The sequence below is a fragment of the Rhodnius prolixus genome, unplaced genomic scaffold (assembly GCF_049639745.1).
Source record: "Rhodnius prolixus isolate KJV_2025 unplaced genomic scaffold, Rpr scaffold_19, whole genome shotgun sequence".
Classification (NCBI taxonomy): domain Eukaryota; kingdom Metazoa; phylum Arthropoda; class Insecta; order Hemiptera; family Reduviidae; genus Rhodnius; species Rhodnius prolixus.
Genome location: NW_027411584.1, coordinates 3,386,821 through 3,405,140, shown reverse-complemented (window position 1 = coordinate 3,405,140; position 18,320 = coordinate 3,386,821). Strand labels below are relative to the sequence as shown.

At 34.9% G+C, this 18,320-nt stretch overlaps 1 protein-coding gene across 2 annotated transcripts; it reads right to left on the bottom strand.

The window, feature by feature from the left end:
- Positions 1-109: 109 nt before the first annotated feature.
- Positions 110-13,977, bottom strand: LOC141448365 (cytochrome P450 4C1-like). Of its 2 annotated transcripts, none has more exons than XM_074116711.1 (13): positions 13,827-13,977; positions 8,147-8,306; positions 6,312-6,418; positions 6,131-6,224; positions 4,995-5,183; positions 4,848-4,914; positions 4,192-4,318; positions 3,648-3,714; positions 2,976-3,082; positions 2,836-2,904; positions 1,900-2,068; positions 1,633-1,812; positions 110-419 (listed from the first exon to the last, which is right to left on the bottom strand). In XM_074116711.1, exons 1-13 carry the CDS (start codon positions 13,881-13,883, stop codon positions 259-261), a joined length of 1,554 nt encoding a protein of 517 aa, XP_073972812.1. In that variant the 5' UTR covers positions 13,884-13,977; the 3' UTR covers positions 110-258. The 2 variants fall into 2 exon arrangements, with proteins under 2 accessions (XP_073972812.1, XP_073972813.1); XM_074116712.1 differs by lacking the exon at positions 13,827-13,977 and adding an exon at positions 12,634-12,744.
- Between the last annotated feature and the right edge of the window lie 4,343 nt (positions 13,978-18,320).

Genomic DNA, 18,320 nt, shown 5'->3' with positions numbered 1-18,320 from the left:
GATGTTTGGTATGAAAAGTAATTTGTTTAAATTAACAACAAACAATATTTAAACTTTATTAAAAATATGAGACACAACAAATTTTATTAGAAAACAATAGTGTAAACAAATATATAACAATGCAATATTTATTTTATAATAATAGGTGTTAAGTTAAAGTAACTGTCATCACATTCAACAAAAAATTCTATTAAACTAAAATTAATAATTCAAAACAATCTAATATTAGTGTTAAAACATAATAAATTTCGTCACAAATTATCTACGTGGTGTCAATTTCACTTGAAGTCCATGCACTGGTTCTAGTATTGTTTTCGGCAATACTTTCAAATCTTCCTGTTTATGTAGAGAATGTATTGTGAACTCTCTCAGTACCCAGCTGATCGCAATAAGCATGACAAGATCTGCAAATCTTTTGCCTAAACAAAAGAAAAAAAAAACAAGATAATAGAGTATTCGTTTTGAAATTATTATTTCGTAAAAAATGGAACTATATCTACTACGAAACATTTAATTGAAATAATCACATGGGTTTGTGATTTCTGGACAAGCAGTTTTCTTTTGAGTGACGCAATCACCATGATATATCTTTGGGAAGAATTGATATTGATGCCAAATGTGCAAAAATCTTCCCAGATCTATTGAAGAAATCTTCTCGAATTATAAAGGCAATTATCCCGGTTCTGAGGGATTGCATGACAGTTTGGGCTGAATTAAGAGGTTCGTTTAACCGTTTGAGTGTGTTTGTGCTGTTAGGGTGGGATACCAGTGGGAGAGCCGAGATAACTTAAGAATCAGCTAACCCACTTCTCCCCAAAGAGTTGACGATTTTTTTTTTTCCGCCGCTTTTCCTTATTTCTCCTTAATTCAGCCTTCCAGTTGTTTAAACCAGCTTATTCTTTGAACACATTAATGAAATCCCTAATGATTTATGAATATCTGGGTTTTGTACCTACAATCATGCATGTTACGACTGATAAAATCAGCGAATTGTTCAGTCTCTCTTATTCAGCTTAAAGGCCGTCAATCTCTCCAATCATAGCAGCCATTTGCTTCTTTTTTTTTGCGTAAGAACCCTCAAAGGTGAGTTCACACAGTCCTCTCCTTGCTTCTTAATCATTATACTAAATCCTTCTTCTTCTAGACGAATACTAACTGATCATCAACCAAGCAGAACGACTAAAAGTAATATTTTTCAACAGGACCCAAGACTTCCCTGTTCCTTTCAGCGAAAGCTCGCTAAAAGACCAATCAGTTTATTCAACCGTTACCAAAACTTCAACTAGTGAGCGTTCTAGTTATGTCTTGTTCTAGATTGCCTTAACCAAATTCTGTGTTGTACTTGCTTGCTTGGTTTCCAAGCCTTCCATATTGAAATATTAAATATTATACTACGTCTGCCTAATTAATTTTACGAATCGAACTGATCATCGGCTTCGATAGTTAGGTCAACTTAGAATTGACAATGAATCTTAGAAACTTACTCTCTTAAATAAACTACCTTAAATAAACCCAAATGTACCTTCAAAAAAGCAGTCACTCAAAAAAGGCAGTTTTCAGGCGTTTATCACCAGATCTGGTAAACAATCGATTTTACAGTTTACAATAATAACGTTCACATAGAAAACATACCTATACAGTTTCTAGGGCCGGCACTGAACGGTATGTAACTATATGGATGTCTTCCTTTCACGTTTTCTGGAAGAAAGTTGTCAGGATTGAATCTTTCTGGATCTGGAAACTGTTTTGGATTACGGTGTATTATGTAAGGAATAATTATCACATCTGAATTCTTTGGGATCACGTATTCGCCTGGAAACAAGATAGTTTTGATCTTTTTTTTTTTTTAACACAGAACAACTAAAAATTTTTTAAAATAATTTAAAAGATGCAGCATACCAATAGGCTGATCTTCTGAACTTCTTCTACCAATCACAGGAACACTTGGATACAATCGTAAAGTATCTCTAATACATCGATCTAAATATTTCAATTGTTTTAAATCGTCCATAGTTGGATCCCTCTTGGAATCGCCAAATATCGTATCTACTTCTTCGATGGCGTTTTTCTGAATGAAGAAAACATGAGATTATGTCAAGAAAGCGAAATTTGACCTAACCTTTCTATGCTTTAGCCACCTATGATACTTTGATCTCCATGAGAGAAGAATATCTGAATCGTTCACTATAATAAACGATTTATTGTAATACGCCTTTCTATTTACGTACAATACAGACATTGGATTTGGCTACTTGGTTACAGCATCTATGCTGATATTTACTGGCTGCGACTACATTAAGCGTGAGGGAATACACATCGACATTATTTTAGAAGTAATCCATCAGTCGTTTAACGTGGAAGTATTATAGTATCTTGAATAAGAAATAAGAGCAGCCTCGGCAAAAGGTTTGACGATCTACGAATAAGGAATTGCAGTTGCTGACAAACCGCAATAGCATAGCGGGAAATAAGGAAGGGGGATCTTGAGAGACCACCTTTTCTACTACGTCTCAAATAAGGCTGCTCTATGAGGCTATTGAATAATGTCTCACCAGGAAACAGTTTCTAGATTAGGTACAATAAGGAGTTTCTTGGATTGCCAGCAATTGAAATGAACGCGCAAAACAACATCAGAAAATCCAGAAATTCTTTCAATATCGTTCTGTGAATGATAAGGATGAGGAAGTAAAAAGGAAAACAAGTGATCGTGGCTTGAAGAGATGAAATACAGTTTAAGAGAAACCCCCAAAGAAAGGAATTTATTAGAAATACCTTAATTTTTAACAAGTAATACTCAAAATGAAAAATACAGAATTATGATGAGAAAATTCTAACCTGCACTTCTGGATACCTTCCAAGTAGGTATATGCAGTAGCTGATTGCTAAATACGTAGTATTATGTCCCTAGAATTAGTAATAATAATTTAAAGTAATTTATAAAATCAATAATTAATAGTAAATAAAACCAAACATACGGCAAACATAAAAGTTTTAATTTCTTCACGGATATCTTCATTTCTCAAACTTTGACCATCTGAATTTAATTTCAGTAATATATCTATCAGTATTGCATTTTTCTTCTCTGTAAAATAATAACAACATGTTAATTTTCAAATAAGTTTATAAATATAAAAGAATATAGGCTGAATCAATTTATTTTATAAAGTGAAAGTGCATCAAACATCACTTCTCTCGCACCCTACTGTTAGACATTTTCTGAAGCTCATACTGTTGCCTTAGGACCTCTTGATTTCTCTTTTTGGTTACAGCGACATTAATATAATTCGTTAATTCTTAAATATGTTGATTCAATTGCTTTTAGAACCGAGTAAGTAAGATAAACTGAAAAAAAATTCAGGCGATACCCAGAAGATAGATGTGAACCAATTCATTATTTACATGAATAACTCAGTAATCTCGGCATTCCTAAGGGTATACCACCTAAAGAACAAAATAACACAAGATACCCTTGAATTCCCTTAAAAAAAAAAAAAAAAAAAATTCATACCGTTCACAGAAAGTGTCTTTCTAACCGTAGCGATTTTAAAAAACTTGTATTGAAAAATTTGGACGTCAAAATTTTCAAAATTGCCATTTGCTTTCAAACTAGTTCAATAAAACTGAGATAATTTTTGAACAATATTTACCTCCATCTGTATTGTCGTTTTCTAACTCCAATTCAGTTTGCAATACTTCTTGCCGTTTCTTAATTACCTGGAAAAAAATAAAAAAATAGTCAACAAAAAAGTGAAGTATTTATAGGAACATATCCGTTCAAACAAACGTGAAAGTTTTAAAAGGAATTACGTCTTTATTCATAAAAAAAAGAAAATAAGATATTCTTAATTCATTCATTAATAGAATAAATATTTATTCCTCTTATATTCTAAATCTCATCCCATACTATCTTTTTTGCGCGCAACTCAACATATTTCTTTGGTCATTTCAAAACCGAGTGTTTATTTTATAATTTTTAATATAAATTCTATTGCCAAATTCAAAAGCTACCATATAAAGGGTCTGCTTAACGCCCACGAGTTACGCGGCCAATGTAGGGTACGCCCTACCCTCCAAACAAACGGACGTTCTGTATGTATCATTTCTAAAAAGACTGTTAGTACAGGTCCAGGAATGGGACCTTCACGTATTTAGGACAGTCACGTATTTTTTATTATTATTAATGATACCAACCTTGTCAGTGAAGTTGTTCAGTATGTGTATTTTCCTTTCATGAGTTCTGTAGGCTCTAGTTAATTTGAAAACCCAATCACATAGCAACCATGGGTAGATACATCGATACATCGCTATCTCCTCCAATCTGAAAGGATAAAGTTTGCATTATTAATATACCATTCGGGTGAACACGAAGAATGATTCAATGTTTCATTATTCGACAAAGATTTACTCGTATAAAGAAAAATATGATACACCAATTTAGGAATTATGTCTAACAGCTGTTATTGAAAGGTGCCAATTAAGCATCTCGTAACAAAGAGAAACAAAAAATACAGATTCTTTTTACTCTCATAAAATAGAAGCTATCTCTTGGAATTTACCAAACAAAACTAACTAAAGCTTCCCTTATATGAATTCATATTTTTCCAGTAATTAAAAACTTCAGTATGGAACCATATTTTTGATACCTTCGTTCGTAGCTGTCAGTACATCCTCATATAAAAAATAAACTAGTAAAAAGCTTTAGTAAATCTTCAGGCAGTGGAACATATTCTGTAACGGTCTAATAAGTACTCTTTTTTTTTCATTATTATTAAATTTGGTCTACAGCTTTAAGAATGACCTAGGTCTATTGTTCGAAAGCTTGGCAGAAAATAAAAAAGTATGTTTACCTTTGCATAGCTTTGACGATCTCAATTTGTTCTTTTCTTTCTTCATTCGGAAGTCCCAAGGCCGTTTCTAGGATCAAAAGTGATATCTAATTTTCCTTTTTTTACAAAAAAAAAAGGCATAAAAATACTTGAAGATTACCAACTTACCACAGATTATGTTCAATGTAAGATTTTTAGCAAAAGGACATATATCCTTGTACTGTTTGGTTATACCACCTTTCTTTAGTTCTTCAATGAAATCATTAGAGCGAATTTGAAACACTTGAAAGAAAGTCTCCAAAATGTTGAAATGAAAAGCTGGTGTAAGTAGTTTACGTCTTCTTGACCATTTGGCCGCTGAAAAGGTTTCACTTTTAAATATGGTGGCTGAAAGAGAAAGGCTATCTGCAGGCAATTTTGCAAACTAGAATTGTCAACAAAGTTAAGAGGTCGTTTTTTAGGTTAATTTCTGTTCCAATTTAAATCATTTTTGCACTTTTACTGGCAAATTTAAAAACAAAACAAAAAATAAATACTGGTGTCATATTATTTTCTTTTGCAGCGTTAATAAAATTGTAAATGCACTTTATTGGCAGATATGTTTGTACAATTGTTACAATAGGTTCCTACATTTTTTTTTTTTAAATAAAGACGAAATTCTCGAGTAATAAAGCATTACACAAAGTCAAGTTTTAGACTTTGCGGATGAGCGCTAAAATAGTCTGCGGATTACGCTAGTGTGTTGCAAAACGGTTCTTCACATTTACTAACTGATACCAGTCTACAAAAGATAAAATTCCCAAATTTTCTTTAAAATAAAGGGCAAACCCTCCTTTATAACTTTAATTTTTTTGCACCAACCCAGATCTAATAGGTTTCGAGAAAAAAAGTTGCCGAAAATAATATGTACATGTTTTTAAGGTGTTAACAGATCAATCGGCCATGAAATTTTGGATAAAATCAATACAGAGGAAATACCAGGAAATAAAAGTTGGTTTTTGGTGATTTTGTCACAAGTGGATCTGACGATCTCGTCACTGGATCGCTGACTTTACACAATGTTTGTAACTTTTTTTTTAAGAACATTTTACTCCAGGAATCCGATTAAGTGCACAATTGGGTGGAACTAGTTAGGCTTTTTTTTCTAAAGCAGGGATATGATTAAATGAAAGTTAATAATAATAACTATTTTTCTACATAAAATTGAGAACTGAGAGTAAGAAAAAGTTTGGTGAGTGTTCAGATTTAAAAAAAAAAAAATTAAATATTGTTTTAGTTTAAATAAATGTAAATGAATAGCTTACCTTTACAGGTGATCAAACCTTCTCCTAGCATAGGTAACAACGTGTCGTAGATTTTACCCTTATCTAAATGTTTCTGCTTTGTGCTTAGAACTAGCTGAATATAAGACATGGTGTTAATGGCAACATCAAATTGTAAAAACAATAAAACAAATTAATTTAGATAAACTAAACAACCATTCACCTGCACAGCTTCTGGCGCATATACCATCACCAGTGGATAAAACATTAAGTATGCTTTATGAAAAAGTGGAAATTCTTCTTGCCATTTCAAAGCAATTCCCATGAATTCTAAACAGGAAAAGATAATGAAATAATGAATTTTTATTTACCAACAGTAAGAGATTATAAAAATAGTGTAAAATTACAACGTTCAAGAGAGATTTCCTAGAAATGGTTACTAGGGTTTTCTTTGAACTTCTTAATTACTTGCACACAAGTGTGTGAGTGTATTTGCGAGTTATTGTGTGTAGAGCAGATAAGTGTGTGCATCTATGTTATCATAGATAGATTTAATAATAAAAACATGAAGTGGCAATGAACAATATACATTATAACCTTCATAACAATAGTACGGGAGGAAAGCTTAAGATGTGAAGGATACAGAATGCAGTGAAAAAAGGAAGGAAAAACCTGCAGCTAGTGTAGAAAATTAGAGAAGGATGTGTTTTGGTTTATCTTTTGTGCCTGTAGACCAGTGCTTCCCAACCTTTTTCTGGTCATGGCACATTAGTCAAGATACCAAACAGTAAACGGCATACTGGAACTGAAATGCTCCCATTTCATTTTAAAATGACGAATTATGCGCAACTAGTGCTGTAATAACAACACTATTAGAATCCAAGAAAAATACAAGTTTTCGTGGCAGGCTGTAACATTAATAAGAAACCCAATCATTCACCAGTCTACACCGGGTTCTCTGCCAATACATGTGTACAGCAGCAATGAATCTTATGACAAAGAAATTCTTTATTTTAATGCCATTATTGATGTCACGAAGTGCCTCTAATTCATGTAAAATCCGTAACTAAAAGAAAGTGATTAAAAGCACCTCTAAATAAGATTAAAGTTACAAAAACTAAACAGTCAATAAAGAAGAACGAAAGCTATATGACATATTTTACTAATTTAATTAACAGTTACTAGTCAAGTGATCAACAGTGTGTTAATGCGACCGGCTGGCTTGGCAAGGACCGTGAAAGTGTTTCAATTTGAACGTTAACCTCAGTTGACAAACACACTCTGAGTCGTAACACCCTCTGTGTTTGGTTTTGATCAATGTCACTGCTGAGAATGCCTTCTCACCCAGATAAGTAGTGCCGAAAGGAAGCAGTATTCCGACTGCCTTACTACCTATCAATGTGTATTCTTTTTCAACCACAATCCAGAACTACTAAATTCATTTCCAGTAACTTCACTCGCAGTCTACTGTCAGCTGCAACGTCAATAAGCTGTTCTTTTTCCATTAATTCTAGGCCAGACATATCAACTTGGATATGGAATGGGTTCCATTATAATTTTATTATTATTTTTTTGGCCACGGCACACTTCTACTGTAGCCGTGGCACAGTTGTGTGCCGCGGCGCATAGGTTGGGGAAGCACTGCTGCAGAGTATAGAAGGATCTGTAGGAGGCTATGTGGCGGTAGAGTGGATTAGGATGATAGTCTAGGATGGAAAGGAGTTTCAGCAGACGATTTTGGATTTAGGAGTGAACAGGGGATAATGGATGCTGTCTCGTGGAGTGAGTCAATTTAGTTACTTTCACTCATTTAGATAGACTCACTTTTATGAAAACGTTTTCCTCAAATCTTGGAAAAAGGTACTTGGGTAAATTTGTTTTCCCCATTTCCAAACTATACAATTTTAGTACAAAGTAAATAAGTTCTGAAATTGGGAATTTCAAGAAAATGTTTAATTTAATTTAAAAATTATTATAATTAAAAGACTTTGTCAGTAACACATTGGATTTCTATTTATTCAATAGTTTATATCTAAAAATAAGAATTTTATACTTAACTATACATGGATAGAAATGCTCTAGCATGGCCAAGTAAGAATGTCGCAGGTGGTCCTGGCAATTTGTACAACATCCAGAATATTCGAATCCAAGTTGGAAGTTGGATTAGAAAATTGAAAAAACTTTTTGTTACATCCTTTACAATCATCAGCATGGTTGCCTGTAACAATTTGTGAAATTGTAGGATAAATAACATCATTGATAATTATTATTTATAATTTTATTTCTACTCTTAACCGCTAGATCGCTCACAACGCAACTCTTTTCTTACTTCTAGGAAGAGATACTATTTATCCAAAATTCTAATCAAAAGGTTGAAAGGTTGGTGTCATCTCAAATATTTCTTTTAGTATAACCATCTCTTACTTCTTAAAAACTGAAATATTGCCATCGGCTATCGAGTTTTCAGTGAATCTTACCCTTACCTTATGTAACTCAGTTTTTTTTTTTTTTTTTTTTTTTTTTTTTTTAAACAAGATTTGTTAACAGTTTCCTGAGAGGCATGTCAAGCAACATTTCCCAAATAAATCTACGAGTCTTTTCAAATTTTCTCAAGTCTTTTCTAGAGAGACCTTTCTAGCTGCACTAAAGTAAATCTTTCAAATTTTTAATTGCAACTTTCTGAGTTGCAAAAACAAAAAAATAATCATAATAACTAGTCAGAGAAAGCGAAATAGGCCACAGATATATTGTAAGCGGAAGACCAATTTTCAATATATCTTACTCAAATTTGATGGGACTTGAAATTCTAAAATCGGCCACAAAGTTAGGCAAATGAATGTCTTGGCTATGCCTGTTACAGTTCAAACATTCCCGGATCTAACCATGACTTCAACAAAAATAAATAGCTTTCCATTTGTAGATGGAAATTATTCTTAGAATACAGTCTTGAGCAGATATTGTTGCCGAACTTGACCGGTCATTAGTGAACAGAACTGGTCTCTCGGGTTAATCATGTAGTTCTACTTAACAAACCAACTTCAACCAACTAATTATTCGACTTGTAGAAGCTATTCCTTTTGAACAGCACAACTTCTGCAGAACTAGTCATCAATCTTCGGTGATTGAGTGGACGGAATCCTAAATGAGGTGTATTTGGGCTGAAAATTTATCAGAATTCAATAAAAACAAAAAGAACTGAAACCTCGAACATACTCGTATAAACAACAGATTACTTGACAGATCTCTTGTTCTAAGAAGGTACATAAACAATGTAAATGAACAACTTTTTTTTTTTTTTGTTGAAGTCAGACTAAATCAGAGAGAGGGACGTGCGGGCATTTTACCAGGAAGTGGTGGCTGATGAATCATTGTCAGGCTCTCTGTCAGTTTTGTTTTCTCCATGGAATTTAGCCACAGTTTGAATCTCGACAATTGTTGTTGTTTTGAAAAAAAGTAAAATTCTACAAGGAAACAACAAAAAAAAAAAATTTTGTGGCTTCCTAGAAGAGTTAGAACCGGAAGCATTTCTCTTCCACTTGGGGTGCTCGTACATATATCACTAGAACGATACGTACTTCGCCTAGTACGATTTTAATTAAAAAATTCACCAACATTAAACATTTTTCTTTCTCCTTATTATTTGGGTCAAAACTAACCAAAATCCACTAAAAACCAAATCGGTTTACGTTGCGGATTTTTTTTTTTTAATTTTTTGAGGTAAAAAACGGCTTTTTTTTTTGCATTGTTAAGCCTAATAAATGGAAAAACAATACAGTTATTTTGCAAAACCAATGCATGCATTTTGAAGCTGAGGGAATTTCCGACAGATTGATGTATTTTATAAATGATAAAAATGAAATTTCGACATTCAAAATCAATAAAAAAGACATTTTTGAGCAAAATAAGGCAAAAACAAGGTGTTTCTCGCATTTCAAAGCTTGCTTAACAAATAAATCATCGTTTTTTTGTGGAAGGGAATGGGACTTTTCAAAAATGAGAAAAATTCCAGCAAAATACAATATTTATACACTGGGAAAAGGGAAATTTTCCAATTCAAATTCATTTAATGAAACTTTTTGGATTACTAAGCCCTGCAATGCGATAAAAAATTATTTGGGCTCTTTTAATCCAAAAAGTTTCATTAAATGAATTTGACTTGGAAAATTTCCCTTCTCCCAGTGTATAAATATTGTATTTTGCTGGAATTTTTCTCATTTTTGAAAAGTCCCATTCCCTTCCACAAAAAAACGATGATTTATTTGTTAAGCAAGCTTTGAAATGCGAGAAACACCTTGTTTTTGCCTTATTTTGCTCAAAAATGTCTTTTTTATTGATTTTGAATGTCGAAATTTCATTTTTATCATTTATAAAATACATCAATCTGTCGGAAATTCCCTCAGCTTCAAAATGCATGCATTGGTTTTGCAAAATAACTGTATTGTTTTTCCATTTATTAGGCTTAACAATGCAAAAAAAAGCCGTTTTTTACCTCAAAAAATTAAAAAAAACTAATCCGCAACGTAAACCGATTTGGTTTTTAGTGGATTTTGGTTAGTTTTGACCCAAATAATAAGGAGAAAGAAAAATTTCTCATGTTGGTGAACTTTTCAATTAAAATCGTTCTAGGCGAACCGTGATATACCATTTCTATGAAATTAACATGAATTTAAATATCAAATGTGGATACTCACACAACTTTCTTTTATCACAGTTCGCGTATTTTTATTATTTATTTGATGCATTTGAAGGAAATACCAAATTTAAAAAAAAAAAAAAAAATCATTGGCTTGAAGTACTTTCACACAATAAATCGATTCAGTAAAGTGGCACATAATCAAAAATATCGAATCTCATCTGTGTGATCTTTCTATTCCAAGTTGTAACAGTCGCAAGTTGTCAGATTTGTCACAACCACTTTTACGTCCTGAGGACGCCTCAAAACTTGTATTTCTACTTTAAATAGAAAATCTGTACGATTGCAATGCTTCCAGTTACGACAACGTTTGACAAAAAAAAAAATATCAGGTAACCAGAAATTTTAGAAAATTTAAAAATTTTCTAGAAGTAACGGGAGTTCTTTCGAAGGAGAAAAACTTAAACCTTTAGTCTACCCCAGGAGAGTCCCAATGACAAACAGACTGTTCTGGAGGAAGCAATAAACCCTCTGGACCCGCGCTAGTGAAACCCCATGGAATCTCATCTAATTTAAGCCAACAACTTAACATTTAGTGAAAAAAGAAAAAACTTCTTTCTGTTTGCAAAAGATGAATTTTATCAATTTGCCAATATTGATAATGCGAGAGTTTGCATTACAACAGAATAATATGAGTTAAGAAAACAACCATCTGAACCGAAGAACACGCGGTCAGCTATTCATTGTTAATTAAGGAGAGACCCAGTGATAATTAAACGAACTGTTCATGTGGAATAATTTGATTGGTTATGGCGAGTAATGCAATTGTGAAGAAAGCAAATAACACAATGCAGTCGCCGACCTCTCAATTTCAATTTGTTTAACAGAATGCAATCCAAATGTTATAATTATGGAAATGACAAAAACAATTTAAAATTAAAATCGCGATCACCTTCTAAGTGCAAATTTTATTTTTGGAACTTAAAATTGTTTTACAAAATTTACACATGAACAACAATAAAATTAGCATTTCGATTTACATTTGATACTTTTTTGTTTTTGCATTTTAGCTCGCTATTTGAGGGAATATTACAAGAGTGCCAGAAATATTGCAAAGCGTTGGTGTAGTGGTCAGAACTCCAGTTACTGGAGCAGCTACTTTTTATTTGTTAGAAAAAATGTGAATAGTAAAGTATGGGCTTCCACTCCTGGCCACAAAACACAATCAGTAATATGTAACCCAAATTCCCGAACAGTTGAAAATTAGCTGCTCGGGAGTCCAGGTTTACTCAATAGTTTCCTTTAATAAGAATATTTATTATTATTTATTGAGTAATTTACAATCTGTATTCATGTACATATAAAATAAGTATATATGAGACATGATGAACTGGTGCGGGAACAGCAGGAGGAGAGAAGCTACCCAGCGGTAGCACTCTCTATTGGAGAGAGGAGAATCTGAGGAGGAGAATAATGACGTTTAGGTCTTCAGACTGCAAGGAAGTCGCGGGAACCATTGGTGATTCAGTCGGCGAGTTAAGGATTGTTAAGGATGTCAGAGGAGGCGAGAGACAATACGAGAGGACTTAAATTCAAGAAAATGTCATTTACGTCAGCGAGAGAAAATCGTGCCTGTTTCCACACCGAGAGTTGGTGTTGAAATCAATCGGGAAAGCGGCTTTTATTGGCAAGGAATAGCTCTGGACCAACCTTGAACAGTGTCCACAGTAGATCATGCGTTACAAGGAAGTTACAAACCGGCTACAATTCATGCGTTATTATATTAAAGTCGACCTCCCAAACATCTCATCACTAGCGTTTTCATTGTTTTTGTACGTGAGCTTACTACAAAAATTTTTCGCCATCGAATGAAGCATATAGATGACTAATTAAATAGTAAAAAACTACTTACATTTAGCACGGAGTAAAGTTTATTTATAAACTGGGGATATCATCTGGGCCAATCTTCTGATATTTTTTGTATTTTATCCATCTTAACACGTATCTCTGGCCGGTTAAGACTTTCATCCATGATCAGAGGTAGTTAATTAGTTCAGTGGAGAGATTTCGACTTCATTTACGTTAACCTTCTTGCACTACACTTACTGATTTGTTATTTTAACCTACACTACAAACCTTTCAATGTTTTTGTTTGAATAATTTAATGAGAAAAAGAAGTCAGCAACTCGATTATGGTTGGAGATGGTCAAGTGATTGCATAAATTGTTGTTGCCGTTTGTATTTGTTTTCCTTTTTTAGCTTATGTGCTAATATGTGAACAAATAACCAACAAAAATCAACCTCTTTATCACCTACTGGTTCCCTATTGTCCTAGCTATTACGCCCTATCGATTTTCACCCTATTCACCGTTCCATCATTTGCTATAAAGTTGCACTTATACTGTCATCAAATGTGGTAAGTACGAATGAAAAGGAATGACGCTTAGTTTCAAGAGATTTGACAGCTAATTATTGTAAAAAAGGACCAGAAATAAGGATGAGATATATTTCAAATTATCGTATATAACTTTAATTAAAAAGCACTTTAATGTTATGCACTTTACAATAATTGGCAAACAGATGACCTCATGTTACTGAAAATTTAATTAAAAACCCTGTATAAGGGCGTAAAAAGCTATTCCGGATTGAGAGCTTTCGTACGGTAAGAGTCAGTACAACAAAGCAAAACTCCGAAACGTAATTTACAGTATTCTCTTTTCTCTACAATATGGTCACAAATGTAATTTTATATGTGCTTAAAAACTTTTACAGATTTACAAGGGTCCTAAAAAGCTTGTATAATTCAATTTTGAAAAACATTTTGATAGGAGTTTTCTCCGCTGAGAGAAAGAGTAAAAGTAAAGTTGAATGAAAGAGAAAACTAACGTAAAGATCATATTTACTTTGATTTGTACGTCATTTCTAGTGCGCCTAAATTGCCTCTGTAAACAAAGAGAACTTGCAGGCTAAGAGCAAAGTAGATTAGGAGTAGCTCTAGGCACGATCCTGTTAAAAGTTTATTTATTTTTTGTATTCCCTAAAATAAACACTATTCCTAAATTTGATATATTAAATACAAAAAATACTATAGTAAGTTGTACTCACTAATTTATCGTAGAGAATATAGAATATGTAGGCGTATTGGGTATACATGTTGGACATAAACACTCACACTGGCGGGAACAGATAGTAGCAGCTAGCCCGCCTTATTGAACCCTCCGACTGTCCGAGCGTCGCGCCAAAACACAACTTACTGTCCACACACTAACCTCACCTTTACGATAGATACTTCTTCCCGCTTTTAGTCGATGACGTAAAAAAATAAATTTAATTCTTTACGCAAAGTTTGGTGGGGTGGGGGCTTCTAAATTGTGTTTCTCTCTCTCTCTCTCTTTCATGTTCACATTTAAATTTTGGAAGTAAACAAAGGATTCTTTCTTCTATTAGGCCTGCAGACTCTGCAATCCGCCCTGCTGTCGCATTTTCATTATCAAGAATCCCAGCAAGTCCTTTGAATCCCACTGGATTGTACGAGGTCTGTAAATTAAGTAATGAGACTGATTTTTTTAAATTTTTTATTCAAAAAGAATTACAATTCTATATTGTCACCTTCAAAATAACTTCCTTCTGAAGCCACACAGCGCTGGAGACGTTTCTTCCATTCCTCATAGCAGTGTTCGAACTCCGATACTGGAATAGCCTTCAGCTGGTCGGTTACAGCCGTTTGAATGTTTTCGACTGTCCCAAAATGAGTTCCCCGTGAGGTGATTTTTCAACTTCGGGAAGAGAAAAAAGTCACAAGGACTCAAGTCAGGCGAATAAGGAGGCTGAGGAGCCACAGGAATGTTTTTACTGGCCAAAAACTCTGGTTTATTGAAATTGCTGTGTGATAAGGATGTTCTTGATGTTTGGTTTCACACGAATGACCCTTTTTCGAAGTTTTTTAAGAATCTCTCTGTAAAAGTGTTAATTGACCGTTTGACCTTGAGGTAGTAACTCTTTCTGGACGATTCTGTGGATATCGAAAAAACAAATCAGCGTGCATTTGATCTTCGACTTTGCCATCCTTGCTTTTATGGGCCTTGGAGAGGTTGAAGTGTGCCACTCCATGCTCTGGCGCTTGGTTTCTGGGTCGTATTCAAACACCCAAGACTCGTCACCAGTAATGACACTTGTGACTTTTTTCTCTTCCCGAAGTTGAAAAATCACCTCAAGGGAACTCATTTTGGGATAGTCGAAAACATTCAAACGGCTGTAACCGACCAGCTGAAGGCTATTCCAGTATCGGAGTTCGAGCACTGCTATGAGGAGTGGAAGAAACGTCTCCAGCGCTGTGTGGCTTCAGAAAGAAGTCATTTTGAAAGTGACAATTTTAAAAAATCAGCCTCATTACTTAATTTACAGACCTCCTATACTGCCCGTAGGTTTTACACAGACGAATTACTACGCCCTGAAAGATGTCCTGGACACTCACTTGGCCTTGAAATGACTTCGTAGCGCTTATTAGTTAGTAGAACAGCCTGGTTGTTTTAGAAGATGACGATTCAGGCCACGGTTATCCTGGAACTTCTAATCTAGGTAGTAAAAGTACTTACCCGAAACTTGCCCGATTAAAATTCTTTAACTAGCCATCCCAGGTTACCAAGATATCTAACTTGGCTAAACCTCGTTTAATCTGGTTCCCAAACGGTCTTTCTACTTGCAGTCGAACGTTTACCTCTTTGAAAGTACAAAAGTCCCTTACTGAGCCACAATTGATCGACTAATAATTGAAAATTATGATAAACCAGAGTTTGCTCTGGTTTTGATTTTATGCATGAAACCAGTTTTAGAGAGAACAAGAGGCTGGTTGTCAATCCGCTTTACGTTTGCTTAGTACAGAGATTTTGTGGCTGTCGATGGGAAAACTAAAATTGAATGCAGACATATTGATGAACTAAGTTTTGATTGTTTCTCACACTGTCCAATGATAATCAACTAATTCACTTGACAACAGTCATACCAACCTTGAGATCTTATAACTCTGAAATTATTGTCCACATAATTGTTCCATCACTTCACAACACTGCTTGAGGTGGCCTTCAAGCAAACAGACTACCTCAAAATAACCTTCTCTGGCTACCTCGAATCGTATTCTTCATACTTTCTCTTACTTTTGTAGAGCTCCGATTTGAGCTCTGATTAAAAAAAAAGAAAAGTGTTTACTGGAAATTGATCTGTGACAGTTCGACGGTCTGGGAAACTCGAAAACAAGAAACTGCTCTGGGAAACTATCGGTTTTGGACCTATAAGTCGTAAGTGCCTCTTTACTAAAACCATTTTCCTGGATTTTATTTTATCTCTCTCCACCCACGTGAATCCCATTTCCGGCGATTGCAGTAACTGGTCTTACGACTGATAAAAGAAAGTGAATGTGTTACTGTGATTCGGAGTCTATTCACAAGATTGGCTTGTCGCAGGTTCATACTGAAGTGTTTGTTACTTCAGAAAAGACCATCTTAACTCACCTATACTTTAAAATTCTACTGATAACAACAATCACGACTGATAACGTCTTAACGACTTCATCATTAGCTGAGAAGTAATGTAACTATAACCTTCATTAGGTAACAGTTATCTGGACCCTAACGCAATTGTTCTCTCTCATTGACCATTAGGTTGCAAAATTACTGCAATTTCGTAAGCACCAATCAAAGGCTATAATGTGATTGGTTAATTTAAATAGAAAAATATATTGTTCCCGTCGTACAGAAATTTGAGAATTATTCCAAAAGTTGTAATTTTAATACTTAGCGTGTGGTACTGATTTCCTTGGGCGGGGTATTCCATGATTTATTTTGTGATGTCCACTTCCTGCATCTACCAACTCGATGCAATAGCTTTGCCTGGTAGTTTTTCTTCGTTTTGTTTAAAAGACAATAATAGTTTTTACTGCAAACAATTTTATTTATTTACTTAAAACCTGTGCATAAACATATACATCAAGTAAATGTGTTCTTGAGCACAGATTGTAGGCTGAATCCTGGAGGATCCAGCGCCACAATCTGGAAGGTATGCTGAGAGGGGCCCCAGCCAATGCTGAAACTCTCTAGAGTTTGGAAGGGAAGTTAGGAAATTGGTAAAAGGTCGCGGGGCCAACGTCTTTTCAGGCGTCGTGGAGGACTGTCAGGATGGGTTGTTGTGTGGATAAGGCTTGTGCTGTGAAGATTAGGATGTATGGTTAGGCTATTATGGATATTGAGGAAGCCGAGAATGGTTTAGGTCATTGACAAAAGGGATATTGAGGTCTTGTATGGAGGGTTAAATTGGATACATAATAAGGAGAGGGTTGACGATATGCCGAAGTACTTTAGATTGAAAGGATTTAGATTCTTTGGATATTGGAAGGTTTCGCAGAGCTCCGTAGGTCCAGATAGGTCTTAGTAGTGTCTTGTATAGAGTCAGTTTGTTCTGTACGTTCATGGCTGATCTCCGTCCTAGCAGTCTTCGTAGTTTGCAAACAATAAGTTAGTTAAAGGGGCAGTAAGTGGTTATCACCTGTCATCTTCGCATGCGTTAATTTAAATTGGCTTCCTTATGAAGGAAGGAAGCGCATCATTTCAGTCATCAACAGTATTGAGCTATGCACAGATTGTAGGCTGAATCCTGGAGGATCCAGCGCCACAATCGGGAAGGCATGCTGAGAGGGGCTCCAGCCAATGCTCTGGAACTCTCTAGAGGTTGGACGGAAGTTTAGGCTCATAGGAGAGCTCATAGGGAGAGAATAGTGAATTTTTTGGTTTTATGCCACTTGTTAAGGGCAATATGGTGAGTAGACGACACCCATCGCACCTCGAATAGATAGACTCATTTGGAATTCCATCCAAGAACTTGAGGAAACGGGAATAACCAATCCTTGGTACAATAACCCGTCCAATCCAATTTCCCCAGACACAGGACATCCATGGTTTCCAGACTCTTCCAGGAAGCTGTAGAGGGAAGAGAGTGTAGCTGGGTTTTTGGGATAACCTGGTGCATCCCTGCCGCCTGGGTAATCACGCAGACTTTCTCGGGAAGTTCATACCATCCAACTCCAAAGGAGCGTTTTCTGCACAGTAATCACCTGTTGTTTTTTTCCAGGCAGGACTAAACGTCCAGCTACCAAAGACCCCCATGGTACATACTTAACTTTTATTAATATTTTTTCAAAAAAAAAAAATACTATACGCGGGATTCGAACCGATGATCTCTCATATAAAGAATCAGCTTCCATTGCTACTAGATCAACATCTGCCATATTTTTTTTTTTTTTTAATATTACTTCCTCCCAATCAAAAACCCTCTGTCGAACCGCAGATGCTCCTTACTTTGTTTCTAATCATACCTTGCACCGAGATTTCCTTGTTCCCTATGTTTCTGAAGCTGTAAGATCCCGTTACATTAAATTCCATACTTCAATCACCTCACACCCCAATCCGCTAGTATCCCAACTTACTGCATTGCCTGGAAATACTGCCAAGACGGCTGAAGCGCAGGTAGGGCCACGCGATCTTCTAAATGAAGTAAGTGCCAGCACACAATAAGAGAACTGTACCAGTTTGGTAGTTCCAGCAATGGGTG